Here is a 22,907-nt window from a genome sequence, read left to right as displayed (position 1 = left end):
AGCTCTGACTCAACTAGTACTCTTATACTCTCTTTATAAGATGGAAGGGAACTGAAGTTCCCAAACAGCACCTTTCACGTTTTTAAAACATGTTTTAGTGTGTGTGTGGAGGAGGGTACACACATGTGTTGGTACCCATGGAGGTCAGAGGTTGCAGGTCCCAATAAAGCTTGAGTCACAGGGAGCTGTGAGCCCTCTGACACTAAAAGAACAGTAAGAGCTCTTAACCACTGAGGTATCTGCAGCCCCTCATTTTTATTTTTAATCTAAAACTACTCCAAATAATAGCTAAGATACACTAACCAAAAACACATTTTGTTTCTGATTTGAAGTAGAAATATTTATTTTTATTCTTAGGTAATAAAAATGTAGTCTTAGATATAGCAATGAATTTAGGCTAATTTAACCTTTTATTCTTCAGTTGGACACTTAATTCCAAAGCAATTCAAAGAAATAACAACATGAAACAATTTCCTTAGTATATCATATCCCAATGTTTTATTACTAGGCTGTCCAATATGGTAATCACTAGCAACAAGTTGCTATTTAGGTTAAATTTAAATAATATCGTACAAAATTTTAAAATCAGTTTCTCAGGCAATCCAGTTATTTTTTTCATATTCAAGAGGCACTTGTGCCTAAGGTCTACTGCATTTATTATACAGCACAGATACAAAACTTGTATGGGATGGGGTGATGTCTCCTGGAGGTCTACTAGATGACATGGGTATATAACAACATAGGTAGCCAGTACAGAAGAGAACAAACGAGGCATGAAAGGCTGACAGCATCTGAAAGTGACTAAACTTTATAAAGACAACCTACAAGAACTGGAAAGATGCCTCAGCAGCATTCCAAATAATATGCATATTACATTTCAAATCTTTATTACCAAGTACTAGTAATATTCCAGAAGGAAATATGGTTAAAGTTAAAGCTGCCAGGTGGTGATGGCACATGCCTTTAATCCCAGCACTCAGGGAGGCAGAGGCGGGCAGATCTCTGTGAGCTCAAGGCCAGCATGGTTTACAGAGTCAGTTCCAGGACAACCAGAGCTACACAGAGAAATCCTGTCTCAAAAAAACAAAAAGACCAAAAAGTTACCCATTTCCAGAAAAGCTAAGTCTAATGATTTTTAAAAGAAGTTAGATATAAATATAGATATACAGATAAAGATACGGAATCTACAAGATTAAAACCTTCAAACATCAAGTAGCCTTTGATTCAACTGCAGAATTTAAAGGGCATTTTTAGTTCAGAAAATGGTAAGAAAGGTTCATGGTGGAAACATGAAGCCAAAGGGAGCCTCCTTGGCCATGACCTTTGCATAAAGGTAGTGCTGCCTTGTCTGCTGTCCCTAGTACCATTTAGAGCAATTGTACTTTCTGTAGGAGTCCTCTAGCCATCCCTCTTCTGACTACATAAGCCGCTCCCATCCTTAACATCCTCAGGTTAATAAGACCTCAGCAGAATCTATCGGATTTCAAAGCAAGCTGCCTAAGGGGAAGACTAGCATGTGCACACACTAGGAAAATGGGAGTCCCTGCAAGTCAGTATAACATAGAGAGGTAACAGAGCAGAAGACTCCCGGTGAGAGAGAACATCTGGATCAATCTCAGGGACTACATAACCTTGAAAGTTCTTTAAGTCCCTAAGCTTTCTAACATCTAGAATAAAACAACTAGCTAGGTAGGTTGATTATGGTGCTATTTGTTAATCACATTAGATACCATCTGACACAGAGTTGTTCAACAAATACAAGGTTTATATTGGTGGTGGTGACAGTAATTTGTGTATCCACCTGAGAAGGGAGCCTATTTAATTTTGATGACTTCAAAAGAAAGCCGACCTCACATATTTTATTACTTTGGGTACCTACTTATGCGGAAAAAAAGAAAATATTATATACTATAATTATATTTCTATATAAAACAAACTGCAAATTTGTGGGTTAAAATAAAAATCTCTAATTAGATACAAAAGGATGAATAAAAAAAACAAAAAAATTTTTGAAAGAACAATCAATATAAAGTACTGAATGTTTTAAGTGATTTTGTTTTTTTGACTGGATGTGAGATTTATTACTGAACATGATTTGGTAGGGCACAGGAGAGTACTGTGGACTCCTTTAGAAATGCAAGGGACCAATACATTAGGGACATAGCTGATGCTATCAGGAATGAGCTGCTTCTCAGCAGCCATATCTTCAAACTCATTGCATTAAGCTTGGTGAAGCCCCTCTTCTCTAAGAGTTGATCTTCTGGCAGCCAGGGAACGGAAACTTGGCTCTAAGCAGAGCCTCAATCACATGTCCTTACTCTGCAGGCTGGTGTAGATGGACATGATGACCTGGTCAATGTGAACCCTGGCCACGGGGCGCTGGGACTTCCCAAGGTACTATGCATATCTGTCGGGAGCCTGTCAGCCCCAGGGCAGGACATCTTGTTGATTTGGACGACATGAGAAGGGTGAGGCCTCACTGGAATATGAAAGCCATCCTTGCCACAACTCTACCATGTATTTGTTGGCACAAATGCGGGCAACCTCCAGGGCTTTGGAAGAGAGTTGCTCATATTAATCTGACACCATGTGGCCACAAAGTGGGAATTTATCAACTTCTGTCCCAAGTCAAAGATATGGATCTTAGCCCATCTTTGGGACACCTCAGCAGAAGTGAGACTTTGGGCACAGTTTATATTCTTACAATACTGGTAATGAGCCAAAGGAGAAAAGGAATGATTGATTTTCAACACACATAACTATATAATCTTTTCTAACAAAGCAAAAATAAGTAAATAAATACACGGTACTATCATGTAGATAAAAGATCTCTCCCTTCAGACTGTAAGTTCTGTCAGAACCAACAGACCATGAGTGTCTTTACTACCTATCCTTGGCATGCAGTAAGTTCCTGAAAAGCACTGGCAAGCTACCATAAGGATTGGCATCTTTTAATTCTATAGATCCAAAGCTCAGTGCTTTAAAGTAACCCACCTCTTATTAATTAATGTTTTAAGAAATCAATACTTAGACCAGAAATCAATACTTATACCTATCAATAAGCAGGCATTGGTTTAGAAAACTAACAGAATTCAATTTACCTATTTAGTAATCAGAAATCATAACTCAATAAGCAAAAAATGCTTTATATAGGGCAAATCTGTTCCCAAAGCATGAAAATGACATTTAAGAGCACATATGAAGACAGATTACATCAGGAAATAGAACTATCCTTAGGACACACTCCCATGAAAACTATTCCTGGAATATTTAACTCAACTTTAGATACATCAACATCTGACAACTTGGGAAAGATTAAGGTAATTTTTTTTTGTTTTGTTTTTGTTTTTGTTTTTGGAGACAGGGTTTCTCTGTGTAGCTTTGGGCCTTTTCCTGGAACTCACTTGGTAGTCCAGGCTGGCCTCGAACTCACAGAGATCCACCTGGCTCTTCCTCCCCAGTACTGGGATTAAAGGCGTGCGCTGCTGCCGCCACCACCATCTGACCAAGGTAATTTATAAAAGCAATCAAAATCAGAATAGAAAAAAATAGAGCCTTTGCCTATTAAAGTTACATATAAATGAAAATAAACTTTAAAGGAAAATTAAGCAAAAAAAGTATAAAGCAGTCAAACATAGAAAAAGAATAATTCTTGTACACCAAGAACCTAACACCAGTAGCAGCAGCAGAGCTGGCACTCACTGGAGACAGGAGTGGGGGAAAGCAAAGTGTTTTCTATACTCTACGGAGATGTAAAGTTTTGTTATAATTCCAACTGAAAAAAATAACAGTAACAAAAAAATCTAATTTTTATTAGCTTAAAGAGGTGGTAGGGACATTATAATATATTCACATCATTTCAGTTAAGTAAGTATAACCCTGGATGCTTACCGGTGAGCTGCACCAGCTAGTCCTTTCCTCTTCCTTATTTGAAGATATATTAATATTTGTCTTATGAGTTAAGCGCATAATACTCTCATAACATACATATCAGCAGTAAATCAGCCAAGTGCTAGTAAAATGTAAATAATCCAAATTTTTAAATAATTTTCTTAAATTTTAAGACTGCAGAAAGCTTAAATACAGCTTCTTACATCACATAGAGCACATCAACAAAGCTGCTCAATGTCTAGCTAGGTAATGACCCCCTTTCAGTCCAACCAGATGATAGTTATCACAGCCTGCACCACCCAGGCTTTCACCTTAGGATAAAACTTCTATTCACATCATAACTACATGTGAAACACTTTGTGTGAACATTTTGTAAGGCTTATTCTCAATCATGCAATGCCACTTTCAGGGCACAAAATGAAAATTATTCTGATTTTAATTCCTATCCCGTTTCATGAGAACACAAAGGAAAATGAGCAGGGACAGCTGAAGAATTATTTTCCACCTTACTGAAGAGATGTTTTCAAATTAAAAACCATGAACAAATCTATCCACAAAATAATTCATTTTATATCAAACAGCTGCAGATCTCATAATTGAAATAATGTATCTAAGGTTACAAATGAGAAGTGTTAGGTATCATTCTTAAAGAGACATATTAAGTTCCTAATACAGTTACAGTAACAGCACTATTTGTAGTTTAACATAAATTAAGACTGTAATTATATTTGTGACTATTTTAAACAAAATAACAAATTCCTTTGTACCTGTGAATGTAATTTATAGCAAAGCCAAGTTCATTTTCCAAACCAATCTATTTCACACTGCAGAGGTACTCTGGTCTAACAGTATAATGTAATTCTTGTGGAGTGCTGAAAGAGTGGATTCTTCACTGAAAGCACAGAAGAGGTTTGAAGATAAATGAAGATGCTATTCATTCAAGGGTAATTTCATCTTAGAACTATATGAAAGATGTTTCACTCACTCAGGATAGTGTATGGTCTCAATTTTAAGTGTTTTTTCAGCTCAAATATAATACTGCTAGATCGATTATGCAGATACTATACATATAATGAAGAATGCTAGCATTTTTCTACTTAAAAAATAGACTGTCTTCTTCTTACCACCGTGTCTTCATTGTTCTATTCACCTGCACAAACTTTAACACACTGCTTGCTATTTACCTCACCTATAGAAACAAACAAAAAGTGACGATACTCTAACTTAGAATTTCTCAGAGACCTATAGGGACATGGATTTTTAATAAGTTAAATAAATATTGTATTAGAATATATTAGCTGAGATAAACTATTTCACAAATTACTAAAAATGACAACTTAGCCACCTATTTTATTTTGAATATGGACTGCTTCATGACTGCAAATCCTACAAGACTAGTTCAGATGTTTTGCACAACATACTATTTATGTGCTAAATTAAGAACTAATATGAATACTGAAATTGTTTTACTCTGTTCAGTTCAGCTTACTATCCAAGATCAGTTTTATTTTAGAAACATATTTATACTTATTCATACTTTACACTTCATAATCCATGCCAGGTGTTTTAACTATAACTTACCACCACGACCTAATTAATGTAATATAAAACAATAAATCTGAAGAATTTAAATTTAAATTCAGTGATAACAAGGAAACATCTGGAGCCTTCACCTTGCTCATTTTTGAATACTAAAAAGGACAGTTGTTGCTATATTCTCTTTCCTTAGTTGTTATTGCCTTCTCCTAACTCTGAAAGTCAATACAAAGACTTCATTTTACAGAGAGTGATCAAAGTGAGGACAGACTTTAAAATCTTTAAATTCATATTTTATGAAACTATAAAGCAGCTTTAATTTTAAATATTTTACATAAATACTATTTTATTCATCCTCTATTAAAATATATCAACTGATGCACCCTATCAATATTCACATCATGTTTCAGCTAGCACTTCATACCACATATAACGAGTTACTGAAAACAGAAATGTATGCAACCAAATCAAATACTCAAGATTATCTCATCTAAAATTCTGCAGGCAAGCAACCTAAATGACTTGACAAGGAGCTATTTTCATACATTCTCCATCCAACAACTGACTTGCAATTCAAAGGAAAAAGGTACTCCTCACTGCTCGTCTCCACAGATTACATTAGAATATGACCATTTAACTACTAATAAATACTTCCACCCACAAAGCTTTATTTGCTAAAGTAAGCTTAAGTATCAGCCTATCTGACATACTAGTGAGCATAGAATTAATAATACCTATAAAAATGCTCAATTTTTGACAATATAATATAGTCAACGGAAAAAATACCTTTTGTTTATCTATTTTTCATTTTTAGGGTTAATTACTCACAAAAACCAAGGAAAATAAAAAAGATAAAATGAAACATTCTTTTTAATCTGAGCTTAAATGTCATTCTTAATTAAACTTTTTCATGCAGTATTCTAATAATGACCATCACTCTGTGACACTAAAAAACAATTCTAATTTTTATAGACTATATATTCAGACACACAAAAAAGAAAAGCCAGGTTGTTTAAATTGGCTTCATATATATTAAATGATTTCTAAACCACACTAGAAAGTACTATCTTATTACATATACATTAAAATATTCACATAAGTGTATAAATGTTTAAAGTCAAAACAGAATATTAATCCCTGTTCAATATCTTCTATTTCTATAGCTTTAATATTTTTCAAAGAATTTTTCACTACCTAACAAGTTTAATAATAACGTAAGAATGCCTTCACTACATTTCAAATTCCAAAAACTGAGACATGTTTATCTTCATACCTTAATGTAAATTGTAATGTGCTAGGAAACATCAGAAATAATGTATGGTTAAAAATTCAGTTATTAGTGGGGCGGTAGTGGCACTCAGCTTTAATCCCAGCACTCAGAAGGCAGAGGCAGGTGGATCTCTGAGTTTGAGGCCAGCCTCATCTACAGAGTGAGTTCCAGCACAGCCAGGACTATTTAGGGAAACCCTGTCCTCAGGGGAAAAAAGAAAAGAAAAACCGTCATGGATTATTAGGCCAAAGCCTCTCTGCCTCACCACTCTTCTCAGTGGGAAGTAGGAACTGAAACAGTACCCATTCCACGGGATTACTATGAGAGAGGGTTGTTTTGACATGTAACTCACACAGCACTGGCCCCATATAAGGATTAAACTAATAAAAATAAGGTGCTCAGCAGTGTCACCCATACACAGAACTCTACCAATACCATGGCTTTCTGTTTTCTTCCATAATTAGTGGTCTTTATTTAGAAAGACCAGCTCTAAACTTTAAGATTTCTACTTTTTGGTTTGTGTTTTCTGGCTTTGTTGCTGGTTGTTTTAAAACTGGGTCTCACTATATAGCCTAGGCTGGCCTGAAACTCATCTATTCAAAGCTGGACTTGAATTTGTGATCCTTCTGCCTCGGTTTCCAAAATGCTAGGCTTATATGCATGTGCCACATCCTTTTTTAATTTTTTTCATGTGTGGGTATTTTGCATGTGATGCCTGGAACTGGAATTACAGACAATTGTGAGTCACCACGTGGTTGCTGGGAACTGAACCAGGGTCCTCTGGAAAAGCAGACAGTGCTCTTAACCACTAAGACATCTCTCTAGCCCCACATTTTAAAAATTAGAGTAACAGTAGCACCCTGCATTAGGCTGTAGTAAGGATTGATCATAATACTCTACATAAAAGCTCTCAGTAGAGTTGGTTATACACAAACATATTTCATGTTAAATTTTCAAACAAATTTGAATATTCTGAAATAACATTAGGGATACACATTGAATAGTAACATTTTTAGGCATAGCACAAAAACATGGTTATGCATGCTCCAGTGGATAGCCTCAGACCCAGAAGTATATGGGCAGCAGAAATGGGACTTGGTGGGGAATAAAAAGAAGAAAAAGGGGGCTGGAGGGATGACTCTGTGGTTAAGAGCACACTAGCTGCTCTTCCAGAGGACCAGGGTTCAATTCCCAGTACCCACCTGGCAACTCACAACTGTCTGTAAATCTTGTTCCAGAGTATCCCACACCCTCACACAGACATGCATGTGGGCAAAACACCATTGTACATAAAATACAAATAAATAAATTAAAAGGGGGAGAAGGAGGAGGAGAAAGGAGAGGAGGTTGAGAAAGGGCGAGGATGGAGAATGAATCTGGAAGAAGGTGGGGAAGGAGTAGCAGGGTAAATATCAAAATCCATGTATGAAATTCTCAAAGGATTCATAAAGTCCTGTATTTTATGTGGTTATAAAAACTATTAATGTTCATGTCAATATAAAAATGTTCTCCTTAAAACTTTATATATAACATTTATTCCCAGAAGTGTTCTTTAGGCATTATCAAGTCTGTAAGCTTCTAATTATCTTGTTGAAATTGATTAAATGTATTTCTGCCAAGAATCAGGACAGAAGGAAATAATCAACATCCTCTGAATATTTACAATACTCCAAGTATCTTTCTAAATGTTTTAAATATGTTAATACATTCGGTTCCCAATGGGCAGCATCTACTTTATGTCTATTTTATAGAGGAAGAAACTTGAAACAGAGTTTTGTTTTTTTGTTTTGTTTTGTTTTTCAAGACAGGGTTTCTCTGTGTAGCTTTGCACCTTTCCTGGATCTTGCTCTGTCAACCAGGTTGGCCTCGAACTCAAAGATCCACCAACTTCTGCCTCCTGAGTGCTGGGATTAAAGGCATGCTGCACCTGCACCACCACCACCACCACCACCACCACCACCACCACCACCACCACCACCACCCAGCAAAACAGAGTTCTTAAGGTATACTCTCCTTGGAACAGAGATAAACAGCCCATTTCTCTTTGTGGAATTTGCTATAAATAAAATATATTCTGACTGAAACAGTATAGACGTAACTTCTTTTGTGCTTTTGTTGCATGATATTTTGTTTGTATTCTGACAAGTAAAGCTTGCCTAAAAAGATCAGAGAAGCAGAGCAGCCAGCCACCAGAAACTTCTTATCTCTACAAAATCTCACTAAATAGGGGCAACCTGTCTCTAAGAACCCTCAGACTGAATGGGCTGAGATCCTGTCTCTACCTGCCTTATATTCCTGTCTCCACCTCCCTAGTGCTGGAATTAAAGACATGAGTCTTCCAAGTGTTTGGATCAAAGGCATGTTCCTACCTAGTGATAGGATTAAAGGCATGAGCCTCCCACTACCTGGCCTCTATGACTAACTAGTGGCTAGCTCTACCCTCTGATCTCCAGGCAAGCTTTATTTACCAGAACACAAACAAAATATCATACAACAGTGCTGTTGTTTTTACATAGGTCTCTCTATGTAACCCTGACAGTCTTGGAACTCACTATGCAGACCAGACTGGACTCAACCAAGACATGCCTGCCTCTGATTTCTGAGTGCTGGGATTAAAGGAATAAAGTACACACCCAGTACTTAAGTTTTTTAAAAGCATTTTTTTGTAAAAAGCTTAAGAATTCATATGTATTTGTTCATGCTGTGTTTCTAAACTAGCACTGTCCAATACAAGAGCCAACAGTTACATATGGCTACTGAGCATATGAAATATGGCTAGCACAAAGAGATGTATTCTAAATGCATACATCAGACTTTGAATTTAATTTGAAAAAGTAAAATAAACTATGTATTGATTATTATAATATTTTGATATACTGGGCTAAGTAAAACATTACTAAAATTAACTAATTTTTATGAAGGTACTAGAAATTTTGTATTACTTAGTAGCTAGCACTATATTATCTACTGGATAGTTGGTCTAAGTTTAGAGTGTAAGAGACAATAGTAACATAATTATCAAGTTTGTTTTACCAAACAATATAAGCCTAAGTCCCTCAAAGCAGCACTTTAAAATGAGAAATTTCTCTATGCATGCGTGTGTATACAATGTTGCATAAACAATGAGCTCATGAAAATATATCAGACTAACTTTTCACTACAGTCAGGAAGCAAGATCACATTAGAACCAAGCAGCACTCAGGTGAGTCTATACTTGTAGATGGAAGATACAAAGAAACAAATCACCGGGAAATGATCACCAGGAAGAAAATGATTTTCTTTTAAACTGAAGTCATAAAGGTGTCTTTCATTACAAATAGCCAAGCACTTAGCTTCTAGAATATAATAAACACCTGCCGTTGTGATAAGTAAAATTTGAATTTCCTGATGGCATAATTGGCAGACTATTAAAATGTCCAATTTTTTATATCTGGTATCTTCTAGAAAATATACAGTTTATAGATACTTGTCACGTTGTTTTGATCAATTTTATACATCAAACATAAAGCCCTTAGCTGGTTCTTCTAAACAGATGCTATTGCTCTATATACAAGAAAATTACTCCATAAAGTTTATATCAGATATGTGGGAAAGTCACATTTATAGTCATGGCTACTATCAGCTGTCAAGTCAAAGAATATTGAAGAAAACCAAGGATTTTTAATATATGCTAGTTAATTTATCATCTAAGTGACATATGTAGGATAAAAAATTGAAATGAGTAAGCAAAATTCAATTATTTTAAAAGGTCTTTTTGGTGTTATTTTCAGTTGCAACTGTGATTTGAGAAACTATGGTAAGAAAATGAATTAACAGGTACCATAACAACAATAATATATACCAAGTTGGGTCTTTTTATCTTCCCTTCCAAAAAAACTTAAATATCAAATTTTTTCTTCGTTTTTCGAGACAGGGTTTCTCTGTGTAAATTTGCACCTTTCCTGGATCTCACTCTGTAGACCAGGCTGGGCTCGAACTCACAAAGATCCTCCTAGCTCTGCCGCCCGAGTGCTGGGATTAAAGGTGTACTCCACCACCTCCACCACCACCACCCGGCAAATATCAATTTTTAAAATAGTAATATTCTGATATTTTGCTTTGTACAAACTGATTAAACCATTTAGCTTTTGGCTGTTCAAATTGACACTTTTATTTGGAACTAGAGAGCTCACTGCAGAGAGCTGATCTATACACTGTGGAATGGTGAGTGAGCAGCATCCCTGTCTACCCAATAGGGATATCCAATGGTATTCCTCCAATAGTTCTGACAACCCACATACTTAACCACCATCACAGCTTCAAGGAGCCAAACTCTCCCTGGTTGAGAATCAGTCTAGTCCTACCCAAAATTCTCTCCTATTTGTTCAAAATTAATTACTGCAGTACTCCCTACAATGTCATTTCATTTTAAGGGTTCTTCGTAAGTGATCCTTACATGACTTTAGTAAGGAGTAAACCTGCAGAAATCACATAAAAAATAGCCTGGGTACATTTTTCTCCTACTGCATGCACTACATTTTTCTGGGGAAAAAAATGCTAATTAGCTTTGTAAAATCCTTAAAGAGCTATCCCCCAAATGGCAATTAAAAGGGGTCAAGAAACAATGCTTCAACTAAAATATTCACTATGCCCTAAAGCTATCATTTCAAAGATACAAAGACTGAAAATATTATTTTATACACAGCAAATAATTTATTTGCACTGTCATTTATCAGGCAAGACTGCTTCATCACACTAACAAACCATTTACACAATGCACATCTACCGAGTGCATTCTTTATTCCAGGCAACTATGTTTGTTTTTGTTTTGTTTTGTTTTGTTTTGTTTTGGTGTGTGGGTGTGTGTGTGTGTGTGCGCGCGCACGCATAAAATGTTAAATTCCATCTCTCACTAAAGAGATTGACAAAACCTGTATAAAGGACATATTTATTGCACTTAACTAAAAATTTATTTATCAAAAGTTAAGATTAAAAAGAAAACAAAAATTAAATAGAATTTAAATAAAGGAAAAAACTGTAATTTATACTTGGTAAAAGATAGCTATAAAGCTAATGTAAAAGAAACATAGTAGATCCACCAACTAATAAATTCTTGTCCAAGCACAGTTCTTCCCATCTTTTCTTCCCTTCTCTGCCTTAGACAAAGATGAACTGAATACCACACTATCTACTGGCAGAGTGAACGACAGTACTAGACACTGGCATTGAAACCAATGGTTATCAAAGCAAACAAAAAGTCTAAATGAGATGACCCAAAATTAAATGCTTAGCATTCTGCCTCCAACATGACGAAAGCTTGACAACTACTTTCTCCTCCCTTTCCCTTTGTCTTCCAGCAGCCCAGTCTCTCCTCCGATAAATATCGCTTATCTTCAGATTCCTTTTACATGCTACACAGCCAGTCTTCTGTGATTCCAACTACATGAACTAAATACCTTAGCAGACCAATGTGTAAAATGTTCATATGACTTGACAATATGCAGAAACATTGACGTTTTTCAAGTAAACAACTCTCCATATATTCCATAGCGTAATTTTAAGTTTACACTGCCAAACATCTTTTTTGGATTACACAACTATAACATAAAATTTAAAAAGCAATTGCACACAGTAAGTGGACTGGGAATAATAAATACACATATAATCAATAAATATATGAGTAGCTAGAAAGAATCTATCTGCTTCAAGATTAACAGAATTAAGGTTAGCATGTGTATAATAAGCAGAATGATGATTAACTCTTTGAGTATATAAGTGAAATTATCACCCCAAATAAAATACTCTATCTAAACAAAAACAAAACAACCACTAAGATAGAATGTATCCTCCATTTAAAAGTACTTTTGCTTAAAGCAATGGGTAATAAAGTTTATTTTACATACTGACAACTGAAACTACTGTATAAAATTATACTTCACAGAAGAGTAAGATTATACTGATAACGGTGAAGTCACACAGAAAAACTCTAAACATACAGTATCAGACTTCAGTAGGGGGTGGAGAGCAACGCAAAATGATATACATCCTCTAGCACAAAGAACAAAATTACATTATTTACATATTTACCTGCACAGCAAGAGATGCTGCATTGTCAGAAAGCAAAATTTGCTCCCCTGTGGAAACATAAAGAAAGGTCTGAGTCCAAAGTTTAACTGCTAAGTAAGCAAAATATATTAAAATATTTTTAAAAGCTATTTCTATTTTAAAGAGATATCCTACACTAAAGCAATTATGAAGCTTTTTATCAATGCTGTTGTGCAATAGTTTCAATTAAATTACCATGTGTAAGTGATAAAATACGATTGTTCTAAAATTATTTGATCATTTATCTCATTTTATCAGCAATTAAAATTGCTTATTTAAAAACACATTCATTTTTACATTTTTTAAAACTATTTTTTCTTTTCATTAAAATGAAGTAAAATAGTATCTGTTCCAATCTCTCTAGTTTAAAGTAAAAGTATTCACAACCATATAAAGCAGCTTATAGTTACTACTGCACAGTGTGTCTAGGTCTGTCACACAAAAGAAAGATGGCAAGTTCGCTGCAATAAAAATTCCATGCTTAGAGGACGGGGGCTGCTGCCTATTAGTCTTCATTACTTTGCAGTCTTCTGACAACTGTAGCAGGCTGCTGAGCCCCAAATGGGGTCCATAATGTGATCTGATGATATATGAAGAGCTGCTAAAGGGAGCCTGAACCATCCTAGCCTATACATTTTAACAGTTCCTTTTTACTGAGAGCCCACTTTACCACAAGACTTCCAAAATCTGCTGTCTCAGCTATTGGTGCAGTAAATCTGCCAAGTGCTCCTGCAACCACATCATTTTACACTGCCTACAGCAGCCAATATAATGAGTCGATAATAAACTAAGGACCTTATAGGCTATGAATAGTTGGTTTACCTGGCAGATACAAGTTTAGGCAAAACCTCGTAGACAAATTATATGAGGGAATCCCTCCTTTGTGTTTACATTCTCATTGCAGGAAATTATATTAGTGCATTTGGTGGTTGCAGAGAGTTTCATTTGTTTATTTGGTTGGTCAGCTGGTTCAGTTTAACTCAGGGGTTTATTGCTGGTTATAAGTGTATTTTAACACAGAGTCATTTTTAATTGTGAATAAGAACCTACCTCTCAGTTGTTGATATAAGGTCGCATTTTCAGGCCAAGGTTCCGTAGCTGCAGAAACAAGGCAATGATAATCAGGCACATGGGGCAAAAGTATATCACTACTCAGCCAAATCCATCAGTATGTACATTGGCAAGCATTTAAAATCTACTGCTAAGGTAACATTTAACTACAGCAATGAATCATACTACCTTAGATTGTATGAGATAACCTGCATAAGAAGGCTAGACTATTTAAATGTTTATTGTGTGGTGATAAGGTTTTTCATAGAAAAAAGGGAGATAACTTGCCCAATTAAAAAGACAATTAAAAAACAAAGTTAGCTTCCTTAAAAATAGTTATATGCAAAATATTGTTCATACATACAAAAATACTGGTATTTTATTCAGTACAAAAAAGATAATAAAATAATGTTCAGAACGTTTTACTGTAAGCTTTCCAAAAAGTAAACTCTCTCACACCAGATGAAAGAACCAAACACATCTGTTACAACCTGACCACCTTTCCTTTTTTAAAAGCAGTATTTTAAAAACATAGGCATCCCAATGAACATAAAGGCTTTGCTGCCTTGACTGCAGGACTGCCACCCTACAAAATGATAAGCATTAATGCATTATAAGCATTGAGCATCACAATGAGAAACAAAGTCAGTAAAATTAATTAAGTCTGCTATTAAGCTTGACCTTGACCTCACTCTCCCATCTACACCAGATTCCAGCTACAAGGAGAATATATCAACCTATCAGTGCTAAGGAAAAGCCCTCAGTTCTAAATGCTGTCTCCTAACAGTGCTTAAGGGGGTGAGGTAGGGTGGTGTTTAATCGCTTTTAATCCCAGCACTCGGGAGGCAGAGGCAGGAGAATCTCTGTGAATTTGAATTTGAAGCTAACCTGGTCTACAGAGCTAACTCCTAGACAGCCAAAACTACTCAGAGAAGCCCAGTCTCAAGAAAAAACAAAAAAACAGAAGCAGCAGCAAAAAGAGAGGAGTGGATCTGGGGGAGGAATGGGAGAAGTAGAGGGAAGGGATTCTGCACCAGATGACTGAAAACAAAACTAAACAACTCACGAAAGAAAAACAGAAGCAATAGTTGCATTAGCAGAACATACAGGAGTATGAGGGTCTCATTTACCAAATTCTTCTCTGTAAAGAACATGAAATATCAAAATAACTAATCCTAATACAGTAACTGTGATTGTTCTTAGCAAGAAAGTGGGCTGTGGTAGTTAATAACTGATAGTTTTCTGTGTTTATGCTAATCCAGTCTCTAATACAGCAACAAATCATTTTAATATATAATTATAGTTAATTTTTAAAAGAAATTTACATATGTAATGCATTTTAGGATGAATAATTTAAGATGCAATAGGTAAAAGAAACCACTTGAATTTATTCTTATATTTTAGAATCAAAATTAAAAACATATCCAAAGTTGCAAATGTTACATTTGACCTAATTAATATACATAAAATTAAGTAGACACTTAGTGATAATACTAGGAAATCATTAAGCAAACAATGGACCATGAATAGTTTTCTATACTGTTAGCTACAATATTGTACATACATGCAAAGGCCACTGGACTTCAACACACATACCAAAAAAGGAAGTGAGGTTCAATATCTTTTACTGCAAACATTTTAACAAAGTAAAATTTCAATGAGAACCCAATTAACCTGCATAATACAATTCTTAAAAGCCAAGGCAACAAAAGTAAGCTGTCATTAGCAAATTACTCAAAAGTAACTTTTTAGGATACATTATATGGTCAACACACCTGTACCATTTACTTCTCTAAAGAACACAATGAGACTTGTTTATTATAAGATCCATTATCATCAAATATTTAATATGCACCACATAAAGCATCAAAATAACATTTATAAAATTTCCAAAAGATAAATATTAAAACTCAGTTCCTGAGAGAATAGATGTGTCCTATACCTCTCTGTGAGCCATAATATACATGTCTTACACATAGTTGTTATTCATTGGAAGTAAAAAAAGAAAATAAGCATTTAATTAAAACCTCTCATACTTCATTCTTTAAACATGGATAAGCAATTTAATATTATTGTAGTGGGGTGTTCTAAAATATTTTGGTAATTTTAATTTTTGTTTAGCTATTTTGTCTCTATACTAGACATAGACTACAAATTTTCAAAATAATTTATCATTAAATATGTGATATCTACAGTGTGTTTATTGATAAAATAGAAGCTATTCTATTGGTTTATAATGAGCTATAATGTGAACATTAATTCAAGCTTCAATAATTCCAGTAGGTTAGGGACTGAGTGCACACTCATATACATAAAGCACTGAACCAACACACACACACACACACACACAAACACACACACACACACACACACACAGTTAATTCATCACCTTCACTATGATGGGTTCTCCAGATCTAATCCAATAGAGTATATAAAAGCAATAGAAATTTTGCAACATTCTACCTGACTGCAAATAAGTTGTCAATATCAAAAGCTCTGGTATAAAGACCTACAGCTGGAAACTAAGGTAGAGGGGGTTAATGTTTTGCTTGGTCCAATATATAAATTATATTTCAACTCATAAGTTACTGAAAATAAATTCCCAGGAAGAAACTCTACCAAACATTTGATACTTTCTTCACAAATAGAACATATCAGTTTAAATAAGAAGGCAAGTAGATTGATGAAACCTATGTAGCAATTTTATTTTAGTACCTGGAAATTCTAGTGTCATGGATCAACAGGAAAGAAACTGTATGCAGAAAATGACCTGCTACTTAACTCACCTCGAACATCTCGGATCATACATGGATTTTTCTTTCTTTCTTTTTTTTTATTTGTTTTTGTTTGTTTGCTTGTTTTTGGAGACAGGGTTGCTCTGTGTAACAGCCTTGGCTGTCATGGAACTCACTCTGTAGACCAGATTGTCCTTGAACTCACAGAGATCCACCCGCCTCTGCCTGTTGAGTGCTGAGATTAAAGGTATGTACCACCACTGCTTGGCTTACCTTTTAGCCCAGTCTAAGTGACCTAGTTTAAATAATTATAATGTGGGAAAAGAAATCACTAGTGCTATTCTGTAAGTGTGCCAAAAGTGCAAACCCCATGTTGGGTGATCTATGAAACATCAATCCATGGAGGTGCCAATCTATCCAAGTCAGCAGTTCTCAATCTGTGGGTCGCAACCCCTTTGAGGTCGAACATATCAGATAGTTACAGTATGATTCCTAACAGCAGTAAAACTACAGTTATCAAGTAGCAACGAAATAATTTTAGGGTTGGGGTCATCACAACATGAGGAGCTATATTAAAGGGTCACAAATTGGGAAAGTTGAGAAGTACTGATCTAAGTAAATCCAAGAATCATGAACAACTGTCACCCACACAAAATACAAAGACTACTTCTTGCCATGAATAACATTAATTAAAGCCTTTTATTGTGAGTCCCTGACTAAAGAGGCAGTCTAAAAAGACAACCTTTTCTCCACATTTCTCTTTCCCAACGTCAAGCAAGGCAATACCCACTCCACCACTTGCCCTGAGTTATGTATCAAATAAAGGGAGGTGGACATTTTTAAAGCATAGTGATGACAATACTTATAATACCTGTAGCATTTCTAAAATTATTTTTAAGACAGTAAAACATTTTCAGTTTTTAACTAACTGTTCAATTGACTTTAGACTTCAGTTGTTTTAGACTACTTCCAATAGTAATATTTCATATCACTTACCCCTATGTAATTTCCACTACTAAACCACTCCCTAGTATGAAAGGCCATTTTAAACGTCCTTAGAAAAGGAGCAGCCTCAAAATAACTAGAAAAAATAAAACTAAAACAGTTTCTTAAAAGGGAGTTGGTTAAGAAATAGAGGTTGGGAGAAAAGGTTGTTCAATACTGTCGAAGTGCAAGTTAATTATGCCTAAACTATACCAAGAGTTACATGTGGTACTTGGAATGAAGACCCAAACCCTCAACATGATGTGCCAGATCCTTCTTGGCCTTTGGAAAGTCACTCTTTCTACCCATCACACACCTCCTCCGGAGGCCTTCCCACCCTGCATTCCATCCATAATGCTCTTCCTTCCTCCAATTTCTGAATCTACCACCATTTCTCCTGCCCAGAAACTCTTTTGTGCTCTTTCCTCTACTCAGAATTATCTTTCTCTCCTCTTACATCATCACAGCTCAGTTCACACATCACTTCCTGAGGGAGAGTCTGGTTTGTGGATATATAACCCATGCAGCTGAACAGAGCCAGCACTCAGGAAGGACCTACTTAAGTGTTCTGCTGTCCCAGTCCTGGAGTCTTTAGTCTGTGAGCAAGAACCTCAAATTTTCATTTTGTACTGTACCCTACAAACGTTGAAGATGAACGTATCCCCAGGAAGTCTTTATTGATCTCCCTAAATTGCTCAAATGTTCCCTTACACAGACACCCTTTACACCACTTATCACAGTCGATATTTTTACAATCTGAGTGTTTAGTTATATCTCCAAGCAGAAAATAAACCGTGAATCTAGAATTAAAGCCATCCTTAGAACCTAGCATAGGAAATGCTGGCTGGATAATGTTGGATCTTATTAGCACTTCTTTTATTATTACTCTGTGTCATTTTATGCTAACAGTGCTGAAGGGAAGATAAGAAAACTATACCACGTAGAAAAACATTAAAAAAAAAAGAAAAAGAAACTACCCAGACAACTTCAAGACCACACAAGTCTAAAAATATTAAACAGTTGCCTGAAAACAGGTGGCTCTCCTATTTCAACTTACTTTTTTAACTCTTCCTACTTTCAATTTTAGCATAAACTTTTATGTATCTGATACCTATTAAAGGAATCAACAACCATGATTGTTAAATCTATTTGGACCTGCATGCTGAATACTGCATTAAAAGGGATGTGAGATTTTAAAATGATGAACTCAGTCACAGGATGCAGAAAGCATTAACAGTGAGACAGCATGTTAGAGTTTGGGCCTTAACTATGAGGCTTAGGAAGTATAACATTAATATCTGATTGCTACGATTTGAACATGAAATGCCCCACACAAGCTCATGTGTTAAAAGGCTTGGTGACCAGCTGAAGCTACTCTAGGATATCCTACAAACTTTAGGAGGCAGGGCCTGGTTAGAGGAAGTACATCACTGGGGATATGCCTTTGAAGGCCCATCCTTCCTGATCTAGTACATCGTTACCCTGCTACCTGGCCACCAGAGAATTAGTAGACCTTACATTCTCTAAGATGACCAAAGCAATGGGACCAGCCCACCAGGAATGGAAACCTCTGAAACCATAAATAAATCCTTTCTGATTTGTTTTTTCACAGGAATTCATCACAGCAACGAAGACACTGATGAAAACTGTGTAGTTAATGTAAAGTATCAAATAGAAATTTTAAGTTTTAGGGTTTATATCTGGGTAAGACATGCACAGCTAATTTACAGGTATTTTATTCTGCATATCAGACTGTCAAGCATAGCATAAAATATACACTCTAACCCCACATGGCAGAATGTTGTTCTAAATAACTACTGCTGTAGAATAATCCTTTGGTACTCTCTGAATATGTATTACTCTCATTGGTTAACAAAAAGCTGATAGGACAGTAGCCAGGCAGGAAGTATAGGCAGGACAGCCAGACACAAAGGACTCTGGAAGGAGGAAGAGCCAGAGTCAGAGGAGCTGCAGCCAGCCAACAAGAAAGCAGTCAACAAGGGAGCAGAATGTATATATACAAAGCATAGATAAGAAATATGGGTTAATTTAAGCATAAGAGTTAGCTAGTAACAAGCCTAAGCTATCAGCCAAGGATTTGTAAGTAATATTAAGACTCTAAGTGGTTATTTGGGAACTGGCGGTGGAAGAGATATGTACAATACCATATGGGTTCTATGGTGAACCCACAGATATTCATGTGCTCCTGAACAAGAAAGAATCCTTATCTTTCATCATAAAAATCAGCTTTTTTACCATGTGAGGTCAATATTGTATCTCTTATTTCCTACAAATAAATTCTTAGATACAAATGTTTTTCTGTAGTTCTGAAGTTATTTGTTAAAATCTTGGATTCTCAACTGGATCAAACAAATCACATGCCAAAATAGTACATTTGAATTTATTGTCTTAATTTGTTGTCTAATTAACATTTCAAGCTAATATATTTGTTGTAAGAATTCCAAAATAAAACTATCTACTTTGGCAGCTAGAAAAAAATGGCTCAGTTGGTAAAGAGTTTGATAACCAGAAACCATTGGTGCTTCAGCATATGCTTGGAATCCTAATGGTGGAAAGGCAGAGAGGAGATCTCTGGGGCTTGCTGGCAGGTCAATGAGCAAAACCAACAAGCTCCAGGTTCAGTGAGAGACCCTGTCTCAAAACTAAAGTAGAAAGTAATTGATATCAACCACTGGCTTCCATGTGTACAAAAACTACTGCCTGCTTTTGGAGAAATTAATTCATTCTAAGAAAATAAACTACTCTATGGTTCAGTAGGTAAAAGATGACCTAAATTCAATCCCCAGGACACATATTGTGTAAGGAGAAAACCAACTCCCATGGGTACTTTCTGGTCTCTCCACACATGTTATGGCATGAATGTACATGCTCACATGCACACACTCTAAATAAAACTGGGATACCTTTTTTTTTCCTAAGATTAAAAAACTATTTCAACTTTTTCATGCTAAAACAAAGACATTCTTAGTGGTCTACTCTAGTTCACATTTTAAAAATTAGAATTACTGGGAGCTAAAAGAGATGGCCCGGTGGTTAGGGCTCATTACTCTTGTAGAGGACCAGGGTTCAGTTCCTAGCACCCACATGGTGGCTCACAGTCATGGCCTGGAACTCTAGCTCCAAGGGAGCTGACGCCCCCTTCTGACCTCTTTAGGCACCAAGCATAGACATAGTACACAGACATGCATACAGGCAGAACTCACCTATGTAATAAAAGAAATGTAAATTCAAAACAATAGAATTGCTATTTAACAGTATTCAGGTAAACTTCCTTCAATTTTATTATTTTTATAAATAATTATATTCCTATTTTGTAAATATTAAAAAAAAAAACTAGAAATAAGTCAGAGCACTCTAAGTGCATATCCAAATTAATGCTATTGAAAAGGTAGTCAGTCATTTACCAACTTTCTATTTAGCCCTAGTCAGTACTCTGATAATTTCCTACTCAGTGTCTTCCTTTACCAAAAGCAAAATAAGACACCTCTAATTTCAGTCTTTAGGGGATAAAGACCAGTATTTTTATACAACTGAGTCCTTAAACTTAAAATGGACCTTTCTCTATTCTTGCATGTATTTATGTTGAAGAAGACAGAACAAATTAAAAAGGAACATGCACAAGGCAGGTGGCAAACCCTCTGATTACAGAACATGTGAAGCTGAGGCAGGGGTATCATAAGTACCATGTTAGCATAGGCAACAAACAGACACTGTCTCAATAAAAACAAAACTTTAAGTTTTAAAAATTAAATTAAATTAAAAAGACAGCTCTTAAATTTTTAAAAGCATAAACTAACAACACCAAACATAAATATTTGCTCAACATTATCTTAATTGTATTTAAGCTATCCTTAAGCCTTATCAATAAATATAATCATAAAAATCAGTATTCTTTACTAGCAGTTATAATACTATTGAAATGACTGGTAGCAAATAAATCCACACATGTATATCAGTACGTCCCTTAGAAAATTTACATATTACTTGCAGTGTCCTCAATGTCAAGTTAAGTGACAAGTCATTCTGGTGGCAGATGACTCTTCCATCCCATTCAGTCAGGGTTACTTCACACTACCAAAGTGGTGACCTAATAAAAAAGGATAGATTCCAAGGTCCATTCCTTGATCTAATCTAATTGGACAAGAGACAGGCCATGAAAAGAGGTGCCCTCCATTGCTGGTCTCTTTTCTTAAATTCTGCATTTCTAATGCACAACATGACTCCTTTGGCATATGAACGTAGGTGAAGACATAATTTGTAGAATAATAGGCACTAATATTACATGCCGCTTCAATTCTGTCATTTTTCCAATCCATCAAATTGATTAATGCTATAATAACTCTACACAAACCTATCATTTGTGCACTAATGAAGTCAAACTCAGTTTATCCTTAGGCGACTATATTCCAAAAGCTCATAGATGTCATTTCTTTAGCCCAGCAACACTACTTAGAGACAGTGTTACTGAAATGGAATAAGACACATGTGCAGTCTATCTCCAAATTCAAATGACTTTCTGCCAAAGTTCTAAATACAAATATTAGCAATGTAACAAAATGCTGAAACAAGCACTTGGCAGATCTTAATCAAAAGTTACTGTATAACGCACAGAGAAAACAAGAAATAAATTTGCTAATTTGATATAGACACCAGACTGATGATCTCAGAGATATCAACAAATACACTAAGTTTAAAACCCATCGTCTATCAGACAAATGTAATCAAATGGGTTTGCTGAGGAGCCCCCATGGCACTGGATTAGGCCCTCTGGATAAGCGAGATAGCTGTTTAGCTTGAATTGTTTAGGGGGCCCCCAGGCAGTAAGACTGGGACCTGTCCCTAGTGCATGAGCCGGCTTTTTGGAACCCAGTGCCTATGGTAAGACACTTTGTGCAGCCTCAGTGCAGGGAGGAGGGGCTTGGACCTGCCTCAAGTGAATGTACCAGGCTCTGATGACTCCCCATGGGAGACCTTGTCTTGGAGGAGGTAGGAATGGGGGGTAGGTTGGAGGGGAAGGCTGGGGAGTGGGAGGAGGGAGGACAGGAATCTGTGGTTGATATGGAAAATGAACAGAAAATCTCTTAATTAAAAAAAAAGACTTAAAATATAAGACTATCAAAATGGGGATTTAAGAAATGCTGGATTAGGCATTAAATTCAACATTAATTCAACCTGCAAGCTATAGAAAAGAAGGGAACAAACCCCAGCTATTAATCACAAGACGATTAAATAATGCCCCCAAGGTACAGGTGAAGGGAAGATGTTTAAAGACTTTACAACAAATGTGTTAAGGAGTGACTCTTCCCAAAACAGGAGGTGAAAACCATTCTTCCAGG

At 35.8% G+C, this 22,907-nt stretch overlaps 1 protein-coding gene and 1 pseudogene across 3 annotated transcripts in view; both read right to left on the bottom strand.

The window, feature by feature from the left end:
• The window catches only part of Mtx2 (metaxin 2), a 52,260-nt gene that overhangs the window by 17,520 nt on the left and 11,833 nt on the right, over positions 1 to 22,907 (bottom strand). For 2 of the 3 annotated variants that reach the window (XM_036185369.1, XM_036185370.1), the window contains 2 exons: positions 13,832 to 13,879; positions 12,764 to 12,810 (listed from right to left, as the gene is read on the bottom strand). In XM_036185369.1, the coding sequence (XP_036041262.1) occupies positions 12,764 to 12,810; positions 13,832 to 13,879 (95 nt within the window). Of the gene's footprint in view, positions 1 to 4,658; positions 4,763 to 12,763; positions 12,811 to 13,831; positions 13,880 to 22,907 lie in introns of those variants that run through there. The other variant, XM_036185371.1, reaches the window with a different exon arrangement.
• LOC118581250 lies at positions 2,044 to 3,969 on the bottom strand (annotated as a pseudogene).

This window comes from Onychomys torridus, chromosome 4 (genome assembly GCF_903995425.1).
Source record: "Onychomys torridus chromosome 4, mOncTor1.1, whole genome shotgun sequence".
Lineage (NCBI taxonomy): Eukaryota > Metazoa > Chordata > Mammalia > Rodentia > Cricetidae > Onychomys > Onychomys torridus.
The sequence above is the reverse complement of the archived record's forward strand: the minus strand, read 5'-3'. Positions and strand labels throughout refer to the sequence as shown.